A 16,513-nucleotide genomic window follows, 5' to 3' on the forward strand; every position below is an offset into this window, starting at 1 on the left:
GGCGGGGGGAGGGCTCTCGTTGAAGAGGAGGGGAAAAAGAGATTGGCGGGTAGGCTTTAAGGGGATGAACGCGTGTGCGTGTGCGTGTGTGTGTGTGTGTGTGTGTGCGCGTGTGCGTGTGTGTGTGTGCGTGTGTGTGTGGGAGTCACAGTGGAAGGCAGAGGAGGCTCCACGGCTCTGTAGCTGGTGGAGGAATGTCGGCTGTGCTTGGCGAGGAGGCGGGGTTGTAATAACTCCAGATGTGCGGCCCTGTGGCTGCTCTGCCCAGGCGCCTGTGTTTTTTCTACTGGAGCTGATTTCCTTTCCCTGTCCAGCGTGAATAAAGGGGGCTTTATGTCCTCCATGCTGTATCCCCCCACCCAACCCTCTCATCCCCCCACCCCCAAGCCCTGCGGAACGGCTGGGCCGTGCGCCGCTGCAGGCAGCAAGGTTGAAACCCGGAGTGGATTTTGCGCGCGGAGGCAACGGCAAGGCTACGAGGAGCAGCACGTTAGCCCTCCACCCCACGCTCCACGCCCACCCCCCACCCACTGGGAAGTAGCTACATCACTCAGGCGGATGGGGGTGAAAGTGCAGAATGCATCATGGAAACCATCATGGACGTCTGTTACTCCACAGTCGCCACTCGAATGAGAAGAAAGTCTCACTCTTCGTCCCTCTCTCGCTCTGTCTCTCTCTCTAGCTCTTGTTCTCGTCCACTCCCTTCTATCTTCCTTTCTCCCCTCCCTCATGCTCATCCTCTTTCTGCCCTTCCCCATCCTGTGCCCGAGCCTCCGCGCATCCTCTTCATCGCTCTTCTGCCTCTGTTCTATAACGTAATGGTGATACGCGACTGTGGGGAGCCATGGAGGTGCTGATGGCCAGGTCGCGCGCGAGCCAGCGAGAACGGCGGGGAGGGTGGCGTCCTGGGCCAGGCTCCAGGCCGGCGATTGTGTTTGCTTTAGCTACGGTTCCTCCTCTCGGACCTGAGCACGAAATCGAAGACGACGCCTCCTCTGGGAGCTGGGTCAGCAGTCCTGGAGGTGCACAACCAGGCCAAGAGAAAGAGAGCGAGACAGGGGCCCAGGAGGAGGGCCCGGGGGAGGAGAACGCCAAAGGTTTGGCTTGGGCCTGGAATAAAGAACTTGGAGCCAGAGGATGGATGAACGTGACTCTGATCACTTTGTACTGCTTCCAGTCTCCAGCTCCTAGTTCCGTGGTGTTAGATTTCTTGTGTTCTGTTCCTCTCTTGTGCGATTTCTGAGAGAGCAGCCCTGTGCTTCACCGCGGTGACGGTGGACTGCACAGTGTACATGTACTGTACAGCACGAGAGCGGCAGCCATGTGGTTGCAATCCCCCTCAGCGTTACGACAGATAAGAGCTGCAGCTGAGAAATCTCTCTCAAGAGTTGTGAGGTTTGTGAATTTCAATGAGCTGTAGAGGCAGATAAGGAGAAACAGACTCCGGCCAGTGCATTTGCATGTGTGTTGGTGTGCGAGTGTGTTATCTGTGTGATATGTTTGTAGGAGTTGCAGCTTAACGCCACTGCTAGACATCCCTCTATCACTAATGAGATCACTATCTGTCTACATACACGAAGCTCTCAATACTCAGCGGATATGGCTTCTCTACAGAGAGACGTCATTCCTAACAGGGATAATGCGTTACACTTACACATAAAGACAAGCTGCAAATGGTATTAGTGAATGAATGATCTGAACCTCATCTGTTACATGGAGCCAATGGGTGGAATGAGGGAAGAGGAGAGAGCAGACGACACAGGGAGCCACAGGCTATCAAAGTGTCTGGAGCGCCCACATCCGGCTGATGGAATAAACAAATGTGTATTTCATTGTTCCAGCAAGATGAATATTCCCTTTCTTTGTACCCCTTTCATGTTCAGACTGTCTGACAGAAAGAGAGGTGAATGGAAAGGACAGAAGAGAGGAAACGAGCGGGCGACAGAGAGAAGTGGAGAGAGACAGTAAGAGAGGGAGAGCGATATCAGTGTCAAGAACTGAATAAGTCATGTACAATCCCAGACGAGTGGAGCTGAGCCTGCATTCAGCCAGACCAGTCAGTCACTACTTCCTCTCCAGAAAACATGAGCTCATGAGACCACTCTGCCTTCCCTCATGTGGCGATGCACAGCCAAGCCAGTTCACGCACATTCGACCAAACTCACGGTTAAACCGAGGGAAAATAAAAACAAAACTTTTATGTACATGCAGTGGCAAATGTGTGTCCCACCACTGCTGGCAGGTCTGTCCTAAAAGTGATCCCAGTTACACACCTATACAAGATCGGCTATAAAACTCTCTTAAAGTTTCCTAACAATGGGAGCCGTGTCAGTTCCCAGCACTTGACACTGCTTTGAGTTTTCTTTGTCCTGTCTCTCCTTTGAAGCACGTGGCCACTCCTGGATTCCCGCCTGCACGCGGCTCTTCCCGGCCTTTCCCGACGCCGGCGGCTGCGTCAAAAAAGACCACGTCTGTTTTTCTTTGCGTCTTTTTTTTTTCCGTTACGCTGTTAACAAACCATTGCGCCCCTCATTAAAGAATGTTCAAAGAAGAGAGGAGAACCGGAGAGGCTGCGTGAGAGGGCTGGGACTACCAGATGCCCTTCAAGCTGAACGCTGTTTCATACCATCACGGAAACACTACTAAACAGTCATTCTAATGTCGTTTTTAATTTATGAATTGCTAAGACAGAAGTCTGCTAGATTTCCGTTCCCATAGCTTCTTCACATGTGCCGTGCGTTTTTTGTTTCTTTTCGGGGCTAAATTTCAAAATGAACTGGGAGCAAAAAAGTCTCTCTAGGGATTCTCTCGGACACTCGGTGGTTGACCTTTGGACGTTAGCGGGTGGCATTCTGACCGACGTCACTGTCACCTATACTTGAGGCAGGCTGTGCTCAGCCGTGGTAGATATGCCCCCCCCCCCCCCCCCGTCCTCAGGCCTTTAAAGGGTTAACATGCATTCGCAATTGTCTGAGAGAGCAGACTCTGAGGTTTTGGAAAGTCGCTTTGGAAGCAGGGCTGGTTTGAATTTGAATTCTCTGCCATTCCTGTGGTAGACATGGGCTCTCTCGCTCTCTCACGCTCTCTCTCTCTCTCTTGCTTTCTCTTTCCATCTTTCTTTTTCTTTGACTTATTTTGCCTGTAGATGGTTCGTTCCTTTGTCTTTTGACATTTAGCCAGAATGAATTCAACAAAATGCAACTGTTTTTGTCTCTCCGTTTATCTTTTTCACCCCTCTCTCTCTCTCTCTCTCTCTCTCTCTTTCATTCACTCACACATACATGGACACAAACTAGAACATTTATAGCACAAAGGGCACAGTTCCATGAGCAGAAGCGGTGGTGGTCTGTGAGAGTTCTGAGGGAAACGTAACTCTCTCCATTTTTCATTTGCGAGTGAAGTAAAGAAAGGAGGGTGCATTTGGAGAATTGCCCCTTTGGCCCCTGCCCAAGGCCCCGTCTTTTTGGTAATGAGGGGTTAGGAGCAGTGTTATTGCTCCCATATGCTGCCCTGCGTTTCAGCCGCCTTTGATGCAGACCCAAGTCACTAACACTTCAGTCTGCCTTAGTGCGCACTCACACACGCACACACACGCACGCACACACACACACACATGAACGCATGCATACAAATACACAGGGGGTCTCTTAAAGCGAAAGGCTTTCTCATTCCAAAGAGTGTTTTCTGCTCGGCCTCGTTTCTGGGGTTTAGCTGTGATCACGTTACATGTTTTTCTCTTTGCTTTAAATTAGTGTATAGACCAAAGAAGTGTGTGAGGGCATTTTGTTAGTATCACTTCTCCACGAGATCTGTGGCATTTGTGCCTGTGTGAGAGAGAGAGAGTGTGTGTGTGTTCTTAACAGGGTGTGTGTGTGTCTGTGTACACGTCTGTGAGCACTCAGAGACGTGTGTTTGCAAGCCCACTTTCTTTGTTTGGATTACCAAAGCGGGGGCCAGAGTAAAGCATATGAGGTGTGTTTATGGATCCAATCTGAACTTCCTCTGCCTTTATAATTACGCTGTTATTAGTCATGAGGAAAAGAAAACAATGGAAAGTATTTTGAGTTGTCTCCTTGTGGTCTTGAGCCTAAATGTGGATGGACCAAAATCCTGTATCCCTCTGCCACATTTAGCAATCTCCAGTTGGAAATTTCATCCAGTCAGCCGACGAAGGATTGGGCCGTTCGGATCCAGTCAGAGATTGGAACTTCGATTTGAAAGACAAAACGTTCCAGATCGGTTTTGACAAAGCTGACAGTGCTGTGTAGGTTTTGGAGTCAAACAGAGGAGTTGAGAGGTGCTGTATGGCTTTATGAGAACACATGGAGAATCATTCAGTGTGTGTGTGTGTGTGTGTGTGTGTGTGTGTGTGTGTGTGTGTGTGTGTGCGTGCGTGTGTGTGTGTGTATGTGTGTCTTCAGGGAGCCAGGGGGTGGGGTCAGAGGTCTGCCCTTACATACTGTGTAGTCAGGCTTTTCACCTTCTGATCACTTCCATTCACAGCCTTAGCAAAAATGTGTGTGTGTTTGTGTGTGTGTGTGTGTGTGTATGTCTCTCTCTCTCTCTCTCTCTCTCTCTCTCTCTCTTTGTAGATCCTTAGGAGGGAAGTAAAGTGAGCACAGGGTGAAAAACGGTTGATTCCATGTATAAAAACTTTGAGAAGCAAAATTGTGTGTGTGTGTCTGTGTGTGTGTGTGTGTGTGTGTGTGTGTGTGTGCGTGCGTGCGTGTGTGTGTGTGTGTGTGAGTGTGTGTGTGTGTGAGTGTGCGTGCGTGCGTGCGTGCGTGCGTGTGTGTGTGTGTGTGTGTGTGTGTGTGTGTGTGTGTGTGTGTGTGTGTGTGGGGATGAATCATGACAGATCTCCCTGCTCTCTCTGTCAGCTCTCTCTCCATCTCTTCGTCCCTCACGGTTTCTGTTCTTGTCTTTTCCTTTCTCTCTTTTGTCACACTTTGGCCAAGTAGAGGGAAAATGTGTGAGTCATTGAATAGACCGCGCCCATTTGTGTGTGTGTGTGTGTGTGTGTGTGTGTGTGTGTGTGTGTCTGTGTGCGTGTGTGTGGATGACTGCTGATGACGTCACCCTCTCAGCACTATAGTAACAGAGTGTTTTGAGGAGCACCTGGCCAGCTGGCATGTCCACCTGGCCAAGGGGACACTTAAAGTCTCCTTCTCCTTCTCTATCTGTTTCTCTCTCCCTCACTCTCTCCTTCTATCTCACTCTCTGTCTCTCTCTCTCCCTTTTCTCTGTGGGTTGGGAAAGCCCCTGATCTCTAGGACAGCTTATTTCTCTCATCCCACACAGACTCAGTCCAGCTCACATCATGGCTGCTTGTTTTTAGGTCCACGATTCATTGTAAAAGTTCAGCAGTCATCCTGATCATAGACCTACCATAGAGAGCCTCTCCGCAGGTATGTGCCAGTGGTTGGTGTGTTGGGAGGAGGGGAGACTGGTAAAAGCCCTTTGGTCTGTTGAAGTGCTGAAACTGTTTGGGTCTGTTTTTACCTTGTGGCCTCTGATGAGTAAGAGAGGAATGAGGAAACCTGACCTAGAGTCACAAACCACAGAGCCACATCAGCTATGGGCAGCTTCTCATCATCACAGCTTTAAACTAACACACGAATGCACACAACCAGCTACACACACACACACACACACACACACACACACACACACACACTCAGATGCTCCTGCTTGTGGATCCAGGGCTGGCTGGCTGAATCCTGTTCGGTTCTGGTCTGGGTCTTCTGCAGCTGAGGGGTGTTTATATGTGGGGGAGGTGGGGTGTGTGGGCAGGCCCGGGTGTGGTGCCTTCTCTCGGGGCAGGCGAAGACTGCCTGCTGGCCTGCGAGCCACTGACGGCCCGCCAGGCTGCTGTGGTGAAGCGGCTGCCGGCTGTAGACTCCACAGTGCCCGCCGCCCCGCCCGCCTGCACAGTTTATTTTAGCTCCGCTGGCTCTAATCAGTTCCAGCTCTCGTGTGGTGGGGCCTGAGGGGAGAAAAAAAATGAAAGAAAGCAAGCTCTCTCTCTCTCTTTCTCTCTCTCTCTCTCCCTCTCTGACATTCGTATGCTGTTTCTAGCTTTCATACCCTTTCATTCTCTTGATCTCTAGTGTACTCTCTCTCTCGCTCTCTGCGTCTGTCTTAAATGCACATTATTTCTGCTCATGCTGTCTGTCTTCTCTCTCATCCTGTCTTCTGTCATTCCCACAGCCGTGTGTCCCAGCTATGTGTGTCGCTCGTTGTTCCCTCTGTGGTGCATCATCCCTCTTAATGCTTTTGTTCTTTCTATCCTTTTCTGTTTGGTCTCCATCTGTTTTCCTTTTCTGACTCCCTGAAGTTCTTAATCAAATTCCCCTTGTTTTGGCACTACCTGACTGCTGCACTTCACTTTGCAAATGTGAACAGCAACAAAAAGGAAGATCAGCATGTCAAGAGCACTAAACATCAACCACCACACTAATGAACAGAGGACTAAACTGAAACTGGATCTCTCTCTGTCTCTTCTCTTCTCTCGCTCACTCTCTCGCACTCTCTCTCTCTCTCTCTCTCTCGCACTCTCTCTCTCTCTCTCTCTCGCACTCTCTCTCTCTCCCCCTGCAGGAGAAAGAGAAGAAGTACATGTTGCAGGTGGACAATCTGAAGCTGAGGGATGTGGAGAAGAGCTTCATGTCCAGCAAGCACATCTTTGCCCTGTTCAACACAGAGCAGAGGTCTCTGCACATCGCAAACTAAAAACACAAAACAATCTGCCTGGTTGGAAATACACCTGTAACTTCATCTTGGTGAACTCATCAAGGTTATGACAGTGTCTCTCTACATCACTCTCTCGCTGTCTTTTTTTCACACCCACAGGAATGTGTATAAGGACTACCGTCAGCTGGAGTTGGCATGTGAGAGTCAGGAGGAGGTGGATGGTTGGAAGGCATCTTTCCTGCGCGCGGGTGTCTACCCAGAGCGTGTGGTGGTGAGCTTTCCATAACACTCCCATGGCATAAAGGTCACTACGAAGGGCATGAGGTTTTTACACCCTACAAAGTTCACCTTTATCAGCCTTCATTGTGTGTATTACTAAAAAACATGTAGAATGATAATATAGAATTATATTGCCAATCTTCATGGTTATATATCTTCATGCTCATGCATGGTTACTTATGGTGATTTTTGCTAAATGTCCCATTGTTATTATAATATATACATATATACATTTGCTTACACCTTTTACATACATGTGTGCTTAAAAAGTGCTATGTGTCGTTTTTTCTTGCTGTCGCATTAGGAGAAGGAGAAGGTATGTGACTCTAAACCAACTCAAATATGATTTGATTTTTATTTGTATGACACTTTTTACAAGTGATGGGACAGCCTTATAGGTCTTCAGGTCTAGACTCCTAGTTAGCAAAGGAAAACGCCCTGAAATGACAATCCCTGGGAGAAGACAGGCAGGGGGAGGGCTTCTTCCTCTGGGCTTCACTGGAGAGTGGCGTTTTCATGTTCAGCGCACAGAGCAAGTGCAGGATTACTCTCACACTTCAGTTCCAGTTCTACTAAAGTACAGCTGCAGGATGTTCCATATGAGAAGAGTTGAAAATAATATGTAGAGAATATATCTGCACTGCTTATAAGACAAGATGAGTTCCTGTGCAGCTTGACCTAGGCGTTACCGGACCTTTGAGTCTATGTGCGCTACCATGGTGATTCACTTGCTTCTCCACCCGATTTAGGGTGAAGCAAGCGAGGAGAGCAGCTCAGATGGCTTCATGCACTCCATGGACCCACAGCTGGAGAGGCAGGTGGAGACGATCCGCAACCTAGTGGACTCCTACATGGCCATCGTCAACAAGACAATCCGCGACCTCATGCCCAAGACCATCATGCACCTGATGATCAACAACGTGAGTCTGACATGGCTGTGAACTGGGGTAGGGCGGGGAGGGAACAGCTCATGCCGCCGCGTGCATTTGTTGAGGCTGTGGTCCGATGTGTTGGCACACTGTAGATATTGGGAGGTGGTTTAAGGTCTAGTTGGGACATGAACTATGTATGGCCCCCCACACATGCACAAATAAGCACATACATACACATGCACGCCCACGTCCAAACACATGCACGCACACACACACACATATACTTTCATAGTTTGTATGGGTGGTGATGAATGGCTTAGTTCTCTCTAATCTTCTTATGTGAAGTTGGGTTTTCAGGGTTCAGACAGCTGTCTGTGTGGCTTAACTATGGCCTGCGTGCTGCCTGTTGATAAACAGACTTACACACACCTACATTCTTGGGAAGCCTGGTGCTAAACACAGCTAAACACTGTTCACTACCTGAGAAACCTACCCTTCGCCTTCTACCGTCACAATGATAACACTTACAGAGTAATACTTCCACATACAACCACACTGTACTACACACTCTATAGTATTACAGTATTATATACTCTTCTACAGTAGTATACACTCTTCTGAAGTACTACATTCTGTATTTTACAGTCGTCTAGAGTACTATATTCCCTTATACATTGTTAAACACTCTTCTATATTACTATATTCTCTTCAACAGTACTATATATTATTCTACAGTATTATACACTCTTTACAATACTGTACACTCTTTCAGTCTATGTGTCTACCCATCTGCTTGTATTTTTTACTTGTATTTTAAACATATGGTAATTGGAGTACTCAAATAATGTATAGTAAAAGTGTAGAACAGTGTATAGAAGTGCTTGAAAAAAATTCTCTTCTTTTCCTCTCTCTCTTCCTCTTTTCCCTCCCTCTCTTCCTCTTTTCCCTCTCTCTCTTTCTCTTTTCCCTCTCTCTCTTCCCCTCTGTCCCTCTCTCTCTTCCTCTTTTCCCTCTCTCTCTTCCTTTTTTCCCTCCGTCTCGTCCTCTTTTCCCTCCCTCTCTTCCTCTTTTCCCTCTCACTCTTCCTCTTCCTCCTTTTCTTTCTCTTTCTTTTCTCACTTCTTCCCTTCCCCCTCCCAGACTAAAGAGTTCATCAACGCAGAGCTGCTGGCCCAGCTGTACTCCTGCGGGGACCAGAACACCCTGATGGAGGAGTCGGCGGAGCAGGCCCAGCGCAGGGACGAGATGCTGCGCATGTACCACGCGCTCAGGGAGGCGCTCCACATCATCGGGGACATCAGCACCTCCACCATCTCCACCTCCCTGCCTCCACCTGTGGATGACTCGTGGCTGCAAGTGCAGCGCACTGGCTCAGGGGGAAGGTATGAGACAGAGAGACATAGAGAGAGAGAGAGAGAGAGAGAGAGAGAGAGAGAGAGAGAGAGAGAGATACAAAGAGGGAGAAACAGAGAGAACCCGTGAGAGGAATGGAAGGGGACAGCAGGAGAGAGGAAGAGAGAGGGAGCAGTAGGGAGGAGATAGAGAGAGAGAGGGAAAGAATAGATATGAAGGAGGACAGAGAGGCAGGGAGGGAGACAGCGAGAGAGGTTGAGAGATGGAAAAGCTGGAGAAGGGAGAGCGGGATGTTGGGACTGAGAGAGGGAGAGAGGGTGTAGAGAGAGAAAAACTGACAAAAAGGACAGATTAAAAAACATAAACAGATATATAGTTTGTGAGAGGTGAAAAAAATCAGATTTTCCATGTTTCCTTCAGAAGAATGTCTGCTAAGAACTTTTTAACACCACAGCAAACAGAAATGACAGAACTGATGAACTACAAATGTTACCCAGAAATGAGTCCACCAAGCTACAAACAAGCCATTATGTTCTGCTTAAGATCAAAAATCCATGAAATGGCTCCACCTACAGGTGGAAAATGCCTACAGCGTCTCTTTAAACTTCAAAACCTTAACAATGCATTTTAGGTTAGTGCTGTAACAGATTCCAAGGAATTCGTCTTGTTGACTAAAGTTCCTGGTGAATAAAACTGATTCGGATTCGGATTCTCTCTCTCAGGTCTCCGGCCGCCAGTCCCACTCCCCAGAGGCGGGCACCTCCTCCAGGACCCCCGGTTCGCCCTGCCTCCCGTGGGTCCGCGCCAGGACCACCAGGGGCAGGCGGGCCACCTGTGCCCTCTCGCCCTGGGGCCTCCCCAGACCCATATGGAGGACAGCCCCCTCAGGTGCCCTCCCGGCCTAACCGTGCCCCGCCCAGTGTACCCAGGTGAGACAAACAACCTCTGGCACTTTAGCGTGGAACACTGCGGAGTTAAAAGGAGAATGTGTGGGTAACCGCTCTGAGGCAGTGAATGTGACCCGGTGTTAGTGCGATTAGTCCTACCTAACGAGCCGATCCGTCTGCTCCTAGCCGAGGCGTGTGACACACCTGAAAGCGGAGCCATGGGGGTGAGTGATGTTTGGGGCATTCACTGCTCACCATTTCAGTGGTAAATTGATAAAGTTCTCACAGGTTTGCTGCCATCAACAGACCAGCTTTACCTCACAATAGTTGAAAACGCCCATTTGAACTTTTGTTACGCGTCTTGTTGGGTAGTCATGCTTTAGCACTATGTTTGCCATTTGCGCATGATTGTTACCATTCAAATGTTAAAGCATTTTGTGACTGAGGAAAGTGCATACACGCATACACACACACATAAAAAAACACCCACGCACATACAGATTAGCACCGCTGATTAATTCTGTTAACTGTCAAATGAACAGAGTGAGGGAAGAAATGAGTGTGTGAGAGAAAGATGACATTCGGATTCTCTTTTGATTTCCCTGAGCACTGCTGATATGCTTGTCTATCTTCTGGTCTCTCGCTAAAAGACACACAAACACACACACACACACAGACCTTTAGCAGGATTCCCATAATGAAGGGGCCATAAATGTTTTGAGTTCTTTCTGCTGGTGTGGATGGGTTATCCTCTGAAGGTATACGCCAGCACTGGGACTACGGGGCACTGGCAGTGGTACATTCTCCCTTCAATTTAGTCTACCACTGGATTCGGCATCTGTCCAAAACATTAGACCGCTGTTTCTCAGTAATGCCAGATGAATATAAACATTTAATAATTAATACATTTGGGTCATTCATTTAGTGTTAAAGTTTCTCAAATCAGGCTAGAGGTTGTACAGGTCACTGTAAGTGCTGTGAGAGAAAAGGGCTGGTGTGCTGCTCTGAGTCGTCATGCTGCACTCCGCCTCTCTTCTTGCTCTGCCTCGACTCCACCCGTTGACTTTGATTGCTGTTCACAGAATTGCTATCAGTGACCAGTGAGGAGTGGCACTTGTGGTATGTGTGTGGTTCTCTGCCCCGCCTCCAATGGCCTTTCTGCCCCACCTTTACTCCCATTCTACTGCGCCTCCAGAGCCTCTCTACTGAAACCTGCCGCCTGCTCACGTATCGCTGCATGGCCTCTCACTCAAGCTTCCAGATATTCACTCACTCACACACAATTACAAACACAAATACACACACACACACACACACACACACACACACACACACACACACACACACATGCAAAAAACACACATAAACCATTAGAGTCATTATCACTGTGGTGTAATGCATACTGCATGGTGTGTGTTCCCCACCCAGAGACTGTGTGGCAGTGGTCAGGGAACAGGCACCCCTCAGATACTGCAGTCTTCTCTAGCATGTCATTGCTTTTACTTTGGATAGAGATAGCTATACTAGAGTAAATACAGATGGAGATAATGTGTGTGTGTGTGTGTGTGTGTGTGTGTGTGAATGTGTATGTGTGTTAAATATTCTAAATATGCTAAATATTCAGTTTGTTTGTTAGTTTGTTTTTTTGTTTAGGGATGATAACTATTTTTTAGATTCTTTCCCAAACTGTTAATTTCTCTTATACACACACACACACACACACACACACACACACACACACACACACACACACACACACACAATACAAACACATATACATTCCACCCTTCTGTGAGTACAAGGTTCTCTCAGGTTTGAGCTGTAAAAATGAACCTTGCCTGGTCTTGGCTGTTTCTGTCAGTTGTCTTATCATAGCATCACATGCACTGTTGCTGAATATAAACCCATTGTTCAGTATTATGTCATGATATGAATATAAGTCCATTGTTCAGTATTATTTCGTGTTATGAATGTGAGTCAGATATTCAGCAGCATCTTCATACAATGACATGTTCTGTAACTGCTCGCTGTTCACTGTGGTAAATTGATCAACATTTTTCCTCTGGGGCAAATTAGATTTACACAAACAGGGGACTGACATTCAGTTTCTGTGTTTCTATCAGAGGTAGATTTCAAAGTTGCAGTCCAACTTTAATTAGTCAAACCTAAAATCTTGCTCTCTGATGTGCAGCTAATTATTAGCGCCACTAGGTTTACAAACATTTTCTAATAATTGTTATTTAATAATTGAGGACACCACGTCAAATATGTCAGCTGTATGCCTCAGACAAAAAGTCCATATTGTCTTATATTTTGTGTGCAATTGTATTACATAATGTCCTGCAGTTATTGTAGGTGTGCGTGTTATTTTGTGTGTGTCTTTTGTGCTATTGTATTACAAAATGTTCTACCCTTTTTATAGGTGCATGTGTTATCGTGTGTGTGTTTGTGGGCGTGCACGCACGCACGTACAGTGCATGGCTCCTCGTCTCATCCATGTTCTCTCTGTCTGTGTTTCCATAACAGCCGACGACCCCCGGCCTCACCCACTCGACCCATCCGATCCACAGACTCCTCCCTCTTTGACTATTAGCTCCTCCCATCACAGTGACAGAGGGGACAGATACGCCTATCCAGCCAAAACTGATCCCTCCCATCCTCTTTCTCCTCCACAACTTCACACTACTGCACACAGTCTCACTACTGCACACAGTTACAGTACCGCACACAGTCACACTACTGCACACAGTCACACTACCACACACAGTCACATTACCACATGCAGTAACACTACTGCACACAGCTACACTTCCATATACAGTGACACTACTGCACACAGTTACACTACTGCACAGTCACACTACCACATGCAGTGACACTACTGCACACAGTCACACTACTGCACACAGTTACACTATTGCACTCAGTTACACTACCACACAATCACACTACTATACAGTTACACTACTGCACTGTTACGCTACCACATGCAGTGACACTACTGCACACAGTTACAGTACCACACACAGTCACACTACTGCACACAGCTACACTACCATATGCAGTGACACTACTGCACACAGTCACACTACTGCACACAGTTACACTATTGCACTCAGTTACACTACCACACAATCACACTACTATACAGTTACACTACTGCACTGTTACGCTACCACATGCAGTGACACTACTGCACACAGTTACAGTACCACACACAGTCACACTACTGCACACAGCTACACTACCATATGCAGTGACACTACTGCACACAGTCACACTACTGCACAGTCACACTACCACATGCAGTGACACTACTGCACAGAATTACAGTACCACACACAGTCACACTACTGCACACAGTTACACAACTACCCAGTCACATTACCATACACAGTCACACACAGTCAAACTACTGCACACAGTGACACTCCTGCAGCCAGTCACACCCCACACAGGTAAACTACCACATACAGGCACAGTATCACACACAATCACACTGCTGCACACAGACACAGCACAGTACACAATGGCACAACAGCAGCTGCGCTGCACCACAACTCTCACGTCCTGCTTAGGTTAGGGAGAGACAACATGAGGCCTCCAAAACTGAACCCAAGCCATGTTTGTGACCCGAGTAGTTTTGTCTATGGGATGTTCCCAGTGCCACTTGGGTCATCTGGAAGCTTGAAACACAGAGCTTTAGTAAAACATAGGAATGAGGAAATCTAAACATGTACATCTAGATGATTTAGTCACACCTCTACGTCCTTATTCCACACTGTAATAGAGGACCTGTGTAAAGAGAGCACAGCCCAGTCCAAACGCTCCTCTCTGCATTTCTGTTGGTTTATTCTCCTTCTCTCTTTGTCTTGCATATGATTAATTATGTCTTGATTTCCTCCTTCTTCATGCTTTTCTAATGCTAATGCAACTTCGGTTTCTGCTGAATGGCTGCATCAGGGTCTCTTTGCGAAGATGATGCATTATCTCTCCAGAGTGCCGACTGGAGTGTTAAGGATAACTGCATCTTTTAAGTAGAGTATGCTTTTAGACAGCGTTTTTATTTCTCTCTTATGTTGATTTTCTTTGTGTTTTGTTTTGTGTTTGTTTCTCGGGCAGTGGTCCTTGAAGTCACAGGCCAGCAGACGACACCTGGCCTGAATGGTAATAAGCTTTCTGATGGTCCTGATTTAAAGACACAACTTCATTTTGCAGAGCTAAGCACGTTTTTCCTTTTTCCTCTAAATGGTCGCCACCTCGTGGTGGAATGTATAGTGACACCATGTCACTTGAAGGTCTCCTGCGGTATAGGTCTATGTCAGTACTTTTGTTTTGTTTTGTTTTGTATTGATCCATATTGGTCTGGCTCAGACTTTCTTCACAACTTAAAGCTTTAAAAAAAAATTATTTTTTTTTTAATGCAAACCAGAACAAACAAGGATAGCAGGGTGTCTTCCAGCCTAGCTGACTTTGGGGACACCTTTCATTTAATTTCTACTGCAAACCTATTGTTTAGATTTTTTATATATACATATACATATATATATATATATATATATATTTATTCTTCTCTCTCTCTCCTCCTCCCAATGCTCAGCCGGCCTCACAAGGGCAGCCTGCCGCGTCCCGAGAGTCCTCTTCCTCCGTCTGACTCTTAAGCAGCCCGTCACATCTTTTCACTTCTCTTCCTCTTTCTCTTCCAACTCCCTCCACATTCACCATCCAGTAACCATAAACCAGATCTCACCGGCGCAATTGAACTTTGACACGCACACATGCAGGGGCGAGCCAGTGGGTTGGGAGAGAGATGCAGAGATGGAATCCTCTCCAGATGCTGCCTCTCTTCCCCTCTATACCCATTTGATGATCTTCTGCGTTCTTCACAGTGGAAAAAAGAAGGAATGTAAGCAGCATGTTCTGGCAGATGTAGACTGTTGGTTTTGCGGTTTTTCTCTTTTTGGTCTGCACCCAGACCCTCTGGGCTGCGCTAATGGTCGACAGTTGTGCGTCACCATCTGCTAAACAGTTTAGATGAATCATCGTCTGATCCTCTGATACAAATACAAGTGTCCACATCTTACAATAGTTAGAGCCTCTTCTCCTTACCTTACCATGCAGCTAAACCCCTTTGTGGAGCTTTTGCTAGGAGTATACGTTTGTTCTTCTGATGTTCCTCAGAAGTCCCACCTTTCCAAGTAGCAAAATAATATCTTCAGTGAGGCTGGAATTATATAGGAAGTGCAATATAGCCAGGGGTCAGCTCTTTCAGTGGCTGGGCACCTTTCACCCCACACAACACACGACAGACCCGACATCTCCGAAAGCAAAGGCATGACCTTGCGCTTTTCTTTGGTTAAATGTTGTTCTTCCTAAATTTGTTTCGATTGTGCAAGGCAGGAATACAGGAAGACAGGGCTGAGGACCGCAGAAGCTCACCGTAGCCATGTCTCTTAGCTACACCTATTCTCTCTGTTCTAAAGTCATAGGGATGTGAAGCAGTTAGCATCTATCACAGATGTTTTACCTACTCAGTCTTGTATGAACATCATTTATGCAAACTTATCCCAAGTCAAATTGTGCTTGTTTGTAATTAATAAGTGAATCAGGTTTTAACAAGTGCATCCATTAAAAAATAAAATAAATAAATAAAATTTAATATATATATATATATATATATATATATATATATATATCTCACTGCTGGTCTATGCATACACATCATGGTCATTTGGTCTAACTTGTTCTGTTTTTGTTGATAATACCAGCTGTGAATAAATCAGTGTGTGTAGTGATTGTTGTATTCAGTGGGCATGCTTACAACCCCTGCGCCATAGCCAGGCAATGGTAACATTTCTCCTTGGTTTCCTACAGACACAGGATCTTTCACCTTTCACCTTTTCCTTAAGCATAGTCTCTCAGTAAACGTGGTTATGAAAAAAAAAAATCTTATTTAAGAGTAAACAGCTTATGGACATAACGTTAAATGTGTTATCTTTGTGGTGCTTTTCTGGAAGTTTGCTTCCACTATCTAGAAATTAGTTTACTCCACCTGTAGGATTACAGAATATTAAATTACAAGTGAAGAAATTAAATTATGTGCATGGGAGAAAGCAGTGCATTACTGAGAGAGGGGAAGACGTTCTTGCTGTCAGTTCTTAAATGTATTCAGTGCGTGTGATGTGTAGCATGTACACACACACAATTCAAGACTTTGTTTTGTGAGGAGGAATGTGACTCAGTACAACCTGTAGCTTCTCCCACTCAGTGCATGAGTCAGTTCTAACAACACTGACTTGTTCAGGACAATAAAATTCAGTGTACCAAAACTTGTGACTACTGCATTTCATTGGTTTCTGAGAAGTCTGGTTCTGTCTGAGATGTCACAATTGATTATTACCCACAATTTGTATTATTGTTTTATTACTT

General features: G+C 46.5%; 1 protein-coding gene across 11 annotated transcripts in view; it reads left to right on the forward strand.

Moving 5' to 3' along the window:
* Positions 1 to 16,413, forward strand: part of dnm1a (dynamin 1a) — a 51,595-nt gene extending 35,182 nt beyond the window's left edge. For 4 of the 11 annotated variants that reach the window (XM_081719004.1, XM_035527079.2, XM_081719003.1 and 1 more), the window contains 9 exons: positions 6,601 to 6,710; positions 6,853 to 6,964; positions 7,277 to 7,288; positions 7,722 to 7,892; positions 8,985 to 9,226; positions 9,920 to 10,126; positions 12,611 to 13,542; positions 14,207 to 14,251; positions 14,685 to 16,413. In XM_081719004.1, coding sequence (XP_081575130.1) covers positions 6,601 to 6,710; positions 6,853 to 6,964; positions 7,277 to 7,288; positions 7,722 to 7,892; positions 8,985 to 9,226; positions 9,920 to 10,126; positions 12,611 to 12,677 — 921 coding nt within the window. In that variant the 3' untranslated portion in view covers positions 12,678 to 13,542; positions 14,207 to 14,251; positions 14,685 to 16,413. Of the gene's footprint in view, positions 1 to 6,600; positions 6,711 to 6,852; positions 6,965 to 7,276; positions 7,289 to 7,721; positions 7,893 to 8,984; positions 9,227 to 9,919; positions 10,127 to 10,270; positions 10,309 to 11,166; positions 11,204 to 12,610; positions 13,543 to 14,206; positions 14,252 to 14,684 lie in introns of all 11 variants that reach the window. The other 7 variants (XM_081719006.1, XM_081719005.1, XM_081719002.1 and 4 more) reach the window with 5 other exon arrangements.
* The last annotated feature ends 100 nt before the right edge of the window (positions 16,414 to 16,513 follow it).

This window comes from Electrophorus electricus, chromosome 8, assembly GCF_041902795.1.
Source record: "Electrophorus electricus isolate QZ-2024a chromosome 8, ASM4190279v1, whole genome shotgun sequence".
Lineage (NCBI taxonomy): Eukaryota > Metazoa > Chordata > Actinopteri > Gymnotiformes > Gymnotidae > Electrophorus > Electrophorus electricus.